This window comes from Oryzias latipes, chromosome 3, assembly GCF_002234675.1.
Source record: "Oryzias latipes chromosome 3, ASM223467v1".
Taxonomy (NCBI): Eukaryota; Metazoa; Chordata; class Actinopteri; order Beloniformes; family Adrianichthyidae; genus Oryzias; species Oryzias latipes.
Window position 1 is genome coordinate 37,685,030 of NC_019861.2, and position 12,798 is coordinate 37,697,827.

At 49.8% G+C, this 12,798-nt stretch overlaps 1 protein-coding gene across 7 annotated transcripts in view; it reads right to left on the reverse strand.

Annotated features, from left to right (window-relative positions):
* Window positions 1-2,794: 2,794 nt before the first annotated feature.
* LOC101167600 (FH1/FH2 domain-containing protein 1) overlaps window positions 2,795-12,798 on the reverse strand; it is a 40,019-nt gene continuing 30,015 nt past the window's right edge. For 4 of the 7 annotated variants that reach the window (XM_023953784.1, XM_023953790.1, XM_023953788.1 and 1 more), the window contains 14 exons: window positions 12,095-12,267; window positions 11,926-12,018; window positions 11,427-11,573; window positions 9,796-9,956; window positions 9,113-9,724; window positions 7,992-8,147; window positions 7,734-7,916; window positions 7,028-7,147; window positions 6,248-6,409; window positions 5,982-6,172; window positions 5,730-5,922; window positions 5,463-5,640; window positions 4,218-4,394; window positions 3,731-3,854 (listed from right to left, as the gene is read on the reverse strand). In XM_023953784.1, the coding sequence (XP_023809552.1) occupies window positions 3,748-3,854; window positions 4,218-4,394; window positions 5,463-5,640; window positions 5,730-5,922; window positions 5,982-6,172; window positions 6,248-6,409; window positions 7,028-7,147; window positions 7,734-7,916; window positions 7,992-8,147; window positions 9,113-9,724; window positions 9,796-9,956; window positions 11,427-11,573; window positions 11,926-12,018; window positions 12,095-12,267 (2,653 nt within the window). In that variant the 3' untranslated portion in view covers window positions 3,731-3,747. Of the gene's footprint in view, window positions 3,562-3,730; window positions 3,855-4,217; window positions 4,395-5,462; window positions 5,641-5,729; window positions 5,923-5,981; window positions 6,173-6,247; window positions 6,410-7,027; window positions 7,148-7,733; window positions 7,917-7,991; window positions 8,148-9,112; window positions 9,725-9,795; window positions 9,957-11,426; window positions 11,574-11,925; window positions 12,019-12,094; window positions 12,268-12,798 lie in introns of those variants that run through there. The other 3 variants (XM_023953786.1, XM_023953785.1, XM_023953789.1) reach the window with 3 other exon arrangements.

The following is a 12,798-nucleotide window of genomic DNA, read 5'->3' on the forward strand; positions in this document are numbered from 1 at the left end:
CCGTCTCCTAGACGTAGAAAGTCGTCTTTAAAGCAGGAAATAACCGTCTCTGATGGCGTTTCATACGTTTGTAAGCTTTTGTCTCAAAGCATGGAGGACATCTTCTCCTGGATTAGTGGTCAAGACGATGAAGACGACGCTTCTCTGGACGTGAACTCTGACAGACGAATGCTGCAACGCCAAAAACCAAACTTCCTGTCTTTGGGGAAACGCCGCCACAGCGGCTCGGACCAAAGAACGTCTGACCGGTTATTGTTGCCGTTTCTCCAATAGTTGCTCGTTTGCTGAAAATATTTGAAGATAGTTTTGATGGGAGGCATTGAGAGAAACCCTCAGGTCTGCATCAACCATTTGGACCAGAACCTTTTCAGCTGGATCACACTGATGGACACGTTGATGATTTACATGGATTTGTTCTTCATCACTGTCATTTTCTCCTCTTCAGGACTGCTGGAGAAGCAGCTGGTGTTGCACAAAGTGGACTTCCTCCCAACTTCCTGTGTGTGTGTGTGTGGGGGGGCTCCAGATACCTGCACTGTGGGAACCCAGACATCATTCAGGGGCGGGTCTGTGATGTCACAGATCATTGTGGCGGTGGGACGGTACTCATTACTTTAGTGAAACCTAAATTATGAGAGAAAAGCTTTTATTCTGAAAAGATTAGATTAAACCAAACAGGAGAAGTGTAAATTTGTGAATATATCAGAATAACTGATTAAATACTTCAACGCCTTTCCTTGGATGGGGCAGGTAAATGCATCTACACACCTGTGATCATCCGCCCAGAGGTCAGACGCTCTACCCCTGCTCCACGGCCCCCCATCACCGCCACAAACCAGTTCCTACCTAAGGACTGAGATCCTGCCAGAGGCTCCATGACGGACGTCTGCTGCGGCTGGATCAGACTTCACAGGCCGACCGTCCCTCCGTCCGCCAGCCGAGGAGGGAATGAAGAGCAGAGAACAAACGCCGGAGGTCAGATCCAGAAGGCCGTCTTCCTCCCGGCTGTGAAGGACGTCCAAACGCCACGCCGTACACGCTCAGTCCCAACGCCACGACCTTAACGAGACACCAGGAAGGCCTTCAGGACGGGGGGGGGGGGACTGTTTGATCTCTGGGTTGCAGGATCCAGGATCCTGATCTGCTCACAAAAAACGATTCAACGTATTTGACTAATGAACCACAAGCAGTGGGACCAGCAAGCTCTCTCACCTTTCTGGAGAAGCCATCGATTGGCCCAAAATGACAACATTGTACCTAAAGAGACGAAAAAGTACCGGTACGTCGTCCTGGACTTCAATTTCAGACAGAGCGCTCACCTGATGAACCTCTGCAGACCGTCTGTCCTAAACTCCAGACCCTTTGACCTGCCGGTCTTCAGAAACCAGCAGGTCTTTGGTCGCCCATTCCTCCCTCACCTCTGGCTTGTCTTCAGAAAAAACGTCATCAATGTTTCTCTGAAGGTCTGCCGGATTCTCTGCTGCGTCACCCCAAAGAGAGAAATCCAATTTATATTTCAAAACAAGAAAGAGCGTTTAGTCAACCAAACTTGATTTTAGATTGAAGGTTCAGTCATTTAGCAAAGAGAAAACTATCTGAACTCCAGGTAAATAACCAGAACAGTTGGACCATCATCCATCAAAGTTTCAGAGTTTTCCATCAAAGTCCACTTTCTGTTGGTTTGCTAACTCGATGATGTTTTTATCGTTTACGACAAAGAAAACTTCTTCTGATGTTTTTACGTTTAACAAACTAACATTCGTCAAAATAGAAACTCATCAAAACAATACGGTCAGCAACAGAGAAACAACAAGAATCCGCTGTGCTCCCCGGATTCAAACCCACAGCAGATGCCTGAATGTTGCTGCGCTGTGATTGGCTGATTAGAAAAGAGCAGCAGGGGAGGGGTGTGGTTAAGGAAGACGGCGAGCGCTTCAGCAAAAGCACAGAGAGAGAGAAAGTCATTTCTGTTGGAAGAGAAGAGCCAAACTGACGGAGAAAACCGTCAAAGACGAATCTGAAACTGTTTATTTTTTTGGCAAAGCTTTATTGACAACATCAGATACATTCAAGGTTTCCTGTTTCACTAAATTGTTCGTGTTGCTCTACGAGTCAAAGCAGATTCTCCAGAAACGGAGTCGGCATGAAGCAGTGCAGCACACAAGCACACACACACACACACACACACACACCAACACACACATGCACAGACACGCACACACACATGCACACAGACACACACACCAACACACACATGCACAGACACACATGCACAGACACGCACACTAACACACACGCACACACACCCCCACACACACATGCACAGACACGCACACACACATGCACACAAACACACAGACACCAACACACATGCACAGACACACACACACGCACACACACACACATGCACAGACACGCACACACACACACACACACACACGTGCACACACACATGCACAGACACACACACCAACACACATGCACAGACACACACACCAATACACATGCACAGACACACGCACACACATGCACAGACACACACACACGCACACACACGTGCACAAACACATGCACGCATGGACACACACACACATGCAAGCACACACACGCACAGACACATGCAAGCACACACACGCACAGACACACACACCAACACACATGCACAGACACACACACACACACACATGCACACAGACACACACACATGCACAGACACACACATGCACAGGCACACACACACACATGCACAGACACACACACCAACACACATGCACAGACACGCACACCAACACACATGCACAGACACACACGCACACACACACACACACATGCACAGACACACGCACACACGTGCACACACACAAGCATGCACAAACACATGCACAGACATACACACAGTAAAAGTGCCGACTCATGTCCGTTTGCTGAACTGTAACGGTTTCCTGTCAAACCAATCGTATTTTCTGTAGAAATGTCCATTTTGTGCGTGAAAACGAAGCGTGAGCGAGGAACGTCCATCCTTTGGTGCCTCTGTGCTCCACGGCGCCCCCTGTGGTCGTTACAGGATTTATGCAACACTATTTGTTGTGACTAAAGTTCTGTGAAGACTTTCATCTTTAAACACAAAGTGAAACCAAAACCTAGATGAAAAAACACGATTTTCTTTTCTTCTGTCCGGCTTTTCCAGAAAAAGGAAAGATGGAGGCCGGTGACCTTTGTGAAGGTCAAGTCAGAGGAACCTACGGATCCCATGACGAAGCTCTGAGCCGGTTAACATGTGAAGAGGCGTGAAAGGCGGCGGGAGCCTGGAGCGTGACGTAACCAAACCTCGGAGCTTTAAAAACCGCTCCAAACACAGAAACAATCAAAGCTCCTCTAAAAAAGTCCTTCTGACCCTCAGAGTTCCCGTCCAGCTGTGGGCAGAACCCGTGTGTGTGCCTGTGTAGCGGTTCTGTCTCAGTCCTGGTTCAGGTCCAGGTCAGACGGTTTCTCCAGGCTTGCTGCTGAGCTCCTGGATCTGGGCGGCGTCCACGCCGAGGCCGCTCCACAGAGTCCTCCTTACTGCAAAACACACAGGAGTTGGATCAGCCACACAAACGTTCTGCCGGTCCAGACCCTCCAGGACCCGGTTCTAAGGCAGGAGGGGGCAACAACCAGAACAGACTCAGAAACCTTCAACCTTCAATCATGAATCTGCAGCTTCTTGTCGTTGATGGTTTACATTCAGGTTGAACGTCTTCTTTCCTCTCAGTCCACCTCTGGACCCGGTTCTGACCCGAAGCTTGGAGTTCTGTCAGAGGTGAGGTTTGGGGTGGGGGCCTTCAGTGTGACCCCCACACAGCAGCAGATTCCCTCTGAGGTGAACACAGAGATGTGCGCCGCGCTGATAAGACATGTTTTGGACACCGTCCTGCTGTTGTGTCTCCACACAGACGCCGACGCGGCGCCGACTCGACCTTCAGCACCAAACTCCTCCCACAAATCCAGGAGGAGCAGGAGGCAGACGCTGAGCTGCTGCCTCCTCCGTCACCGAGAGGAGCAGTCACTCAGCTCCTCGCCTTTGACCTGCAGGCTGCCCGGTTGCCATGGAAACATCATCTGCATCACAGGCCGTGGCCGCCATGAGGCGGTCGATACCCGAGACACTGAGGTCTAACGGGACACTTTGAAACGCTCGGCCCAGAACCTCCAGAACACCACACCCCGTCTGCACTCACTGGACTTTCTGTTGAGGTTGGACCGCTTGCGGGTTCTGGGGTTGGACGTTCGCTGCGAAGGATTCTGGCTCACAGACTTGACCAGGCGGTTCATGATGTCATCAGTGGCGTCATCCTGAAAGTTGCTCCCATCGTCCCTGGCAGCAGACATCACAGACGGGCTACTCCTGCCGTAACCTGAGGACCAGAACCAGAACCTCCGTGAGAGGAAGAACATGGGCGGAGGCGGAGTGTAGGCCCCGCCCCCCCATGAGCGTCTGACAGTTTGAGTTTTGACTCAGAAAAAGCTGTGCGGGAGTAAATGTGTTCCACCAGGGGGCGCCGTTTGTGTTTCATTTGAATTTTGACAGAAATGACTCAAGGAATGAAAAATGTAATGATTGGAAAATGAGTTTGGAGCAAAGCATGAATGGAAACCACAGTTTTAGTATTAAATGTGAATAAAAACTGTTTTCATCTGAATGACGGCACCAAAAACCACGACTGTTGTGGATGTTGTAGATCTTGCTTTTAATTAGTTGAATGCTAAAAAATAAGTTGATGTTAATCTCAATAAATCCTTCAATCATTCTTTTTCCTGTTTCTCTTTCTTTATTCTAGTATCTTCCTCCATGTTTTGTCCCTTAACTCTTCCTACATTCTTTCATTTATTTCAATCATTCAACTATTCAAATGTTCAGCTCTTTCAGCTTTTTTCAGCTCTGACTTTCTGTCCTTCAAATCCTTGAACTTTTCCAGATATTCCAGGATTTTATCCTCCATTGAAATAAATGGGAATCCTTGGTGCAGAAGTTTGCTGGTTCGATACCCGACTCTGGCGTTTTTGGCAAACATATTTTTTTATTGTGCTGTTTTCACTGTATTTATGCTCAACTTTCATCTTTTCCATCTTTTTTTTGCGCCAGTTTTGACCCTTTCAGTTTCATTTTCATTCAGCAACATAACATTGACTCAGTATTTTCCTCTGGAAATGCAGCTCCTTCTAGTTAAAATGTTATTTTCTCATTTGTAAGATTGAATTGGAATTTTTCCCACTGAATCATTTAGTCATTTATTGCAGACTGAACCGTCAATAGAGTCCTGCAGACTCCTTTACTAATGTTGGTTTTAACGTGCTAGCATGACCGTTAGCATGGCACATCGGGATTCTTCTATCCCGTATTTGCGGCGTGTTTCTGAAATGGTCGGCAGGGCTGGACTCCCTCAGACGGCGGTCAGAACGGAGCGCCGTCGCCTGCCTCTTACTTTTGACGGCTCTGGAGCGCCTCAGGCCTCGGTGATCCGCCGACAGGCCGGGGGGGCTGCTGATCAGCAGGTTCTTCATGTTCTCGTGCTCCTCCTCCTGCTCGGCTTCTGCCTCTGCTGCCATGGAAACGGGGGAGGGGGTGTCCGCATCAGGCACAGCCGCCGAAAACTTCTCCATCTGAAAGACAGGAAATGTCCCTCAGAGAGGAGCGTCCCCAGCAGTTTCCCTCCGTCTGCGGTGGGAGTTCCCGCAGGAGGACGCGGTACCTCCGTGATCATCTTCCCTCGGGTCTTGCGCCGCTCCCGGACCGTGGTTCGTTTCCGTTTGAGGGTGAGCACTCGCTCCCGGCTGGTGCGGTACTCCAGAGCGAACTCGCTGATGATGCGGCAGAAAGCGGTCACCTTGATGTCCCTCACGGAGGAGGACGGCTGACCCAGGAACAGCAGGAAGGAGTGGAACCTGCGGCGGGACGGGGAATGAGTCCGGGTTCTGCTCAGAGGCAGGGGCGCGCGGCGTACCTGTTGATGACCCTCCTGTGGACCACCTTCAGGATGATGATCCTCTGAGTGCAGTCCTTCAGGAACTCTGTCATCTTGGTCTTCAGAGCCACTTTGGTTTCATGCTTGGCCACCACCTTCAGGTTGTCCCATGATGCTTTGCAGCGTCTTTCCAGCTGAACCAGGTTCTCCGACAGCAGCTCGAAGTCCACCTGGAAGGACGGATCAGAGGGTCAGGAGCAGCTTCCCGAGCCGGCGAGGCCTGAGGTGAGACGGATGAGGCGTACTTTGGCAGAGCGGCTGATGGCGGCGATCTCCGAGTAAACGTCAGAGGATTCTGGGTATTTATCCACCACCAGTTTGCAGGTGTGGTAGAGCAAAGACTGACGGTGGACGGTGTCTTTCACCTCTGCTACCTTCTCCAGGTAACTGAGTTCAAATCCTTTCACCTGCCAGCAGAGAACACAAACGTTAAACGAAGAAAAACGGATTCGTTTCAATCGACGGATCAATAAATGCATGAAGATGGAATCTAAACACATTTTAGTCGGATTTTTTAAATCTACCAAACACCTGAAAGAAACGGAAAACTGACGGATTCCAAAGTTTACGTTGATTCTTAGATAACCTGAAGGTCACGGCTGTAAGCGTGTTCCTGCCATCCGTCCACACGGATGTGTCTGAGACGAGTCATCCAGTCTAATCGATGCTCTGCAGCCAAAATCTGCTCTGAGGCATTTAATAACTTCACATTATTTGTGTGGCACCACTTTCAAATAAAGAAAATCACAAAGTTCTTCACAATAAAACACAGAATATATAAAAAATAAATATGGAAAAGCATCTAGAAAAGAAAACACTGATTCTGCAGATCTGAGGCTGAGAGGAAGGGAGATCCAGATGGATGGAGCCACTGCTGCACCGTTAGTCTGTAACAACCAGCAGACCTGGTCACATGACCTCAGGGACCTGCTGGGAGTGGACGGCTGCACTCCCAGCAAGTAGTGCAGCCTCCAGGTCCGGTTCTCCTGCTGTCAAACAGAAATGGTTTCCGTGGCCGGACTCACGCTGGTGCTGTTGAGGAAGTTTCCGATGGCGAGCAGCGTTGCCAGGATCCTCCTGAAGGTCCGATTGGACGCCAGCTGCTCCATGCCCAGCTTCAGGTCAAACAGCGGCTCTGCGATCTCCTGGGGGGGGGGGGGGGGGGGGGGGACACAGTCATAGTTTCATCAGTCTTCTGCTGCTGTTCTCTGGGCTCCAAACGCCGTCAGCGTTTCATTAGTGCCGCCCCCTGCAGTCCGTCTGCTGCATAAAACACGCTGAAGGCCAGAGCTGGACGGCGTTTAGCGCCAGGGGTCACTGCTGGGGTCATCTAAATCCTGCACAGAGAAAGATCTGCAGGGAGGTGACCTTTTCCATCCAAAGGCCTTCCCTGTAGGCGGAGCTCCATGGCAACCGTCCTGCAGGTCCTGCTTGGATCCTACAACAGAGTGTTCTGCATCCGTCCAGAAAAACGGCGTTAAAGCGAGGAGCGTCTGGTCTGTGATGCGTTTCTGTTCCGTTCTGGTCTGGGTCAGGTTCTGGGTCAGGTTCTGGGTCAGGTTCTGGGTCTGGGTCAGGTTCTGGGTCAGGTTCTGGGTCAGGTTCTGGTCAGGTCAGGTTCTGGGTCAGGTTCTGGGTCTGGTTCTGGGTCGTGGTCAGGTTCTGGGTCAGGTTCTGGGTCAGGTTCTGGGTCAGGTTCTGGGTGGCGTTCCTTCCCCCCACCATCTTTACCTTTTCCAGAGCTTCGTAGTTGAGTTTGAAGGACCAGAGCTGCAGGCGGGCTGTCAGGGCGCTGATGGAGGCCAGGCTCAGGAGGAACTGCTCCGCCGAGCCCAGAGGGACGTCTGGGTCGGCCAGCTGAGCTTCCTGGATCTTCTGCTTCTCCTCCTCTGTGGGGACCATGGTCAGGATCTTCTGCTCAGAGCACAGAGGATTTAGGAACAAGGACCAGAAACCCGTTCAGCAGAATCCTGTCGGACGGCGCCAAACCTCGATCCCCTCCTTGCTGATGGCGAACTCGTCAAAGCTCAGGATGGCGCTCTTGATGACATGGATGGCGGGCAGGACTGTCATCCCGATGTTGATGGCGTTGCTCCTCTTTGGGTCCAGAACCAGAATCACTGCCTTTTTGGTCTCCGGTCCTTTCTGCAGAGAAACGTCCCGTTAAAACCAGAACTCAGTGACCCCCCCCCCCCCCCCCCTTCTGTTTCTGAACTTTAACCCAGAGAACGAAACGTCGCAGTTCTTCAAAAGACCACTGGAGGCCGGTTTTAAAAGAGCAATTTCCCATCAACCCCTATGTTATAAAGACAGGGTTGTGGGGGGGGGGGGGGTTAAATCCGCTGATCTTGCCCATTAAGCTGTGGGGGGTCCACATATCTGAAGACCTCTCCTAGGAGCAGAATTCCCAGGAGAAGTTTAAAGGTCAGACGGCAACGGCCCCCCCACAGAGGATCATGGACTTCCTGTGTGGCGGCATCACCGGGACACCAAAACGACAGTCACTGGGCCTCCCTGGAGGAGGCGCCTTCATCAGGAAGGAGCAGGACTGACCTCTGCTGGACAAACCAACCGTTTCCGTGGAAACGAGAGCTGACTGACACCACCTACAAACACTGAGCGCATACAGCTGTACCTTCACTAAACCTGACCAAACCGGTCATTATTTGGAGGGGGAGGGGCCTAGTACCCTATATCAAGTCCCACAACCTTTGGGAGAAAATGTGGCCGCAGACGGAACCCCCAGACCTCCAGAGAACTTCAGAGACCTTCAGAGACCTCCAGACCTCCAGAGACCTTCATGGACCGGTTTCCATGACTGAGCTTCCAGACAAGCTCATGGAGGACGTCAGTCCAGAGACAGAGCGCGGCCTCTGGACCGCTGAGCACAGGTTCTCCATTTTTCAACCTTTAGCTAGAACGTCAGAACCTTTGGTGTGAAGCACCAACGTCTGGGTCAAACACAACCCCCCTGTAACTGTCAGTGGAGGCGGAGCCTAAATGAATCGTGATGTTAATCACTTTCAACAGAACCGGAAACCCGGACTGCAGGAGCGACGGCGGCTCATCGACCTCAGACTCACCGCTTCCTCACCCACCCCCATGGTTACCTTGGTAACACACAGTTCCTTGGCTTTGGACTCAAACAGCTGTTCAAGACGGGCGGTGTCCACCTCCACCTTATCCAGCGAGGCCCACACCGTCCCCCGGCCGAAGTGGCACTTCTGCGGCCGGTCCGCCTGCTTCAGCTCCCGCCAGAACAGCTTCACCGTCTTCTTCTTCTGCTGGGGGGCGGAGGACAGAGGGCGGGCTGCACCCAGAAGGGGTGGAGGAGGTGGGACTCTACCTCCAGGTGGGGGTGGAGGTGGTGGGGGAGGAGCGATTCCACCTCCAAGTGGGGGTGGAGGAGGTGGGGGAGGAGCCATGCTTCCTAGAAGAGGGGGTGGAGGAGGTGGGGGAGGAGCCATGCTTCCTAGAAGAGGGGGTGGAGGGGGCGGGCCGCCGGAGTGGGAGGAGTCAAAGGTGTCCATGTCCAGGACGTCGATGTCCTCCTCGTCCAGCAGGTCGGAGAAGTCCAGGTCTTTGATGCGCAGGTCGCTGGGCTGCAGCTGGTCCCAGGCGTCAACGGACGCTTTGGCCCCCAGCGGCGTCATCCGGGTCTTCTCCAGTCGTTTGGCGTGCGCGTCCATGTCGATGCTGCTCTGCTGCCGCAGGATTCGCTTCTGATGAGGCAGACGGGCAGAACGTTAGCACGCCGTCGGCCTCGTCTGCGGAGGACTCAAACCTGCGTCACCTGCTGTTCCTCCAGCCGCGCCGGGGCCACCTGGGCGGAGCCTCCTGAGCTTTCCAGCCTCTTTTTGATGGAGCTGCTGCCCTCATTTGGGGAAGCGGCCTCCACTGATTGCGCTCTCAAGTCCGACAGACGTGAAGACACGGTACCGCCTAGATTTTCCTCTGAAGACGGGAAAAAACACAGATATCTCACTCTGTCCCAAAATCAAGAAACCGAAACAGGAGTCTGACACTTTTCTCCTTAAATGTAAAAAGTATGAATTTGGACTCCAGGATTGTTCTGCTGCTGTGCAGAGATGCATCATGGGACGGAAAAATGTCAGCATCATCAGCAACCAAAAGGATATCTACAGCTTTTTGTGACAATGACAAAAGGAGCAGACCACAAGCCAGACATATTTGGAGCATCCAGAACTGACTTTGGATTCTTCTACACTCCTACTTACCCCCATACGCCTGTTTGATGATCAAACTAAAAGGTAAACAAACATCTCTAGGTGCATCTGTTTTTTTCATTTTATGGTGTTGATACAGATGATCCATTTCCTATTTTTTTCCCTTTAGTGGGCTTCATGTCTGTCAAAGTAGCTTCTCCATTGACAGAATCTAAAATAAAACCTGTTTTCAGGTCGTTTGTTGCTTCCAGCTGTCCCCCCCCCCCCCCCCCGAAACCTGCGATACCTTCATGTAACCACAGTTTAAAGCCTTTGTCTGTGTCTGCTGGTGTTATAGGCGGACTGTCTCAGGATTCTAGCACCTCTCTCTATATTTTTATCTTTCTAAAGGCGCAGACATCCACGTACGTAACAGTTGTGTGTTTTTGTGTTTTTCTTCAGGAGGGGGGGGGGGGGTCATCTCCGAACAGAGGCGTGTATAAAAAGCATCAGTATTTGGATCGCACCAGCCTATCGGCCATCGTAGCTGTGCTGCTTTATAAACTTGCTGTGAGGCAAGAGAATCAACCATTTTCCTTATATCAAGATTGTAGAAGTTTGTTGGTAATAAAGACCATGTTTTGCTTTGTGTAGGGTTTCATTTGTAAAGTATTTTTAGGTCTGTGGACATTTGTGTACCTAAATATTTTATAATGTTGTGTACCCAGGTAAATTTGAATTTTCTAATGCCTTTTGGTGGATGGTTATTAAAAGAAATATTTAATTTATATCCTGAAAATGTGCCGAATTTTTTAAGTAAGATGAAAAGATTGGGGAGACAGACATGTTGGACAATGTAATGAGGTCATCGTCAGCATACAGTCCTACTCTTAATGTTGAGTCCTCCAAAGTGATGTGTGTAATGTCTTCCTGTTCTCTATTGTCCAGTGCTAAAGGTTTGATGAGACGACATCCCTGCTGACAACCTCGTCCTAGTTCTATTTAGAATGAATCCTGTTTGTTTATTCTGGGATAAGAAGTTCTAGTCATCTTGCTAAGATTGTCCCAATCAAGCTGTAGTCAATGTTTAAAATGGATACTGGTCTATAAGGTCCACATGTTGGGATCATTGAGATTACCGTTTCCTTGATGGAGATGTTTCTCCTCCTCCAAGGACACGATTATAGCACTTCCTGTGTTGTGGGTTTATTAGTTATCTTAGGTGTTTAGACAACACCCAAACTGGGTTTGAACTCACCAGACGTGGTGCTCTTCTCCTCTGTGCTACTGGGCTCCGACGCTGCCTGGCTCAGAGGCACTTCTGCAGGGTTTTTGGAGAAAAGCATGTCCAGGACAAACTTGTCTTGGTCAGACAGCATGCTGCACTGTCGCTGCACACCTGCCTCTGCAAACAGGTTAGCAAGAACAGACATTTGCAGGTTTGTTCTGATCAAAGACAGTTTGTCCTAAAAGATTTAAACTCTGTCTTAAAGAATTAAGAAAACACTCTACTTTTATTGTGCTGAAATCATTTTGGGAAAGGTTTTGTGCTAAAAAAGAATTCCTCTTTTTGTCCAGTCAGATGCTGCATTTGAGGTACGTTCATTGAACAGAACCACCACAGAGTTCAACTTTATGCAGATGACACTTTCCTGTTTGAGATGCCATAGAATCACATGATCACATAGAATCACATGATCACATAGAATCACATGATCACTGCTCTGTTTTTAAACACTGTGTGAGTTGCTCCTGACCTTCTGTTCTCGTACCTGAGGTTCGGTCCATCTCGCCTGGGTCGTCGTGGGACTCGGTTTCTCCATGTCTGTCTTTAATGGTGGATGCTTGATCTACAAACCAGCATAGAAACGAGATTGGTAATCAAACCTCCAAAGTCATCCCAACATGTCCAACCTGAATATTTACCGTGTGGCTCCTCAGACACCTGGACGTCACTTGACTCCGCCTCCGGCTCAACGATGGAAGGTGTGGCTTCGTTAGACAACAGCTGTTGGAATGTGCTTGGAGGCATAGGTTTTCCCCTTTTCAGTTTGTTTGTGTTTTTCAAGTTCGAGTCCAAGCCCATCAGGAAACCGCTTCTGTGGGGGAGGGGCAGTAGACCCAGAGGTCGACATATATTAGCTTTTAGGGTTTGATCAATAATAATCGGAGGGAACTTTTTTTGACAGCTGCAAAATATAAAAACACTTTAACAAAAGAGCATTTCCAAACCCTTTTGACTGTTTGATTTTTCCGTCACATCAAACAAAAGCATAAAAAGCATCAACTCCAAAAGACAAACGGCAGAAAACCCAAATTCAAACCAATTCAAATCACCTGAATCAATAAAGAAAGAGCAGATTGTGGATCTATTGTTATTCTTCACTCCAGATCTATTCCAGGCAGATTAAACACCAGCAGTTAGACAGCACCCAAAAGTCACTAACAAGACAAACAATTCAGGAGGGGGGAAACCCCACCAACCCCCACCACCAAAGAACCAGACATAAACCATTTCACACGTAGATCCGACACCAGCAGAACCCGATTTATGGCTTTAATACGAAAGATTCTGAGAACAAGAACTCCTGGATGTTCTGTTACCGTTTGAGCTTCATCAGGAATTGTAT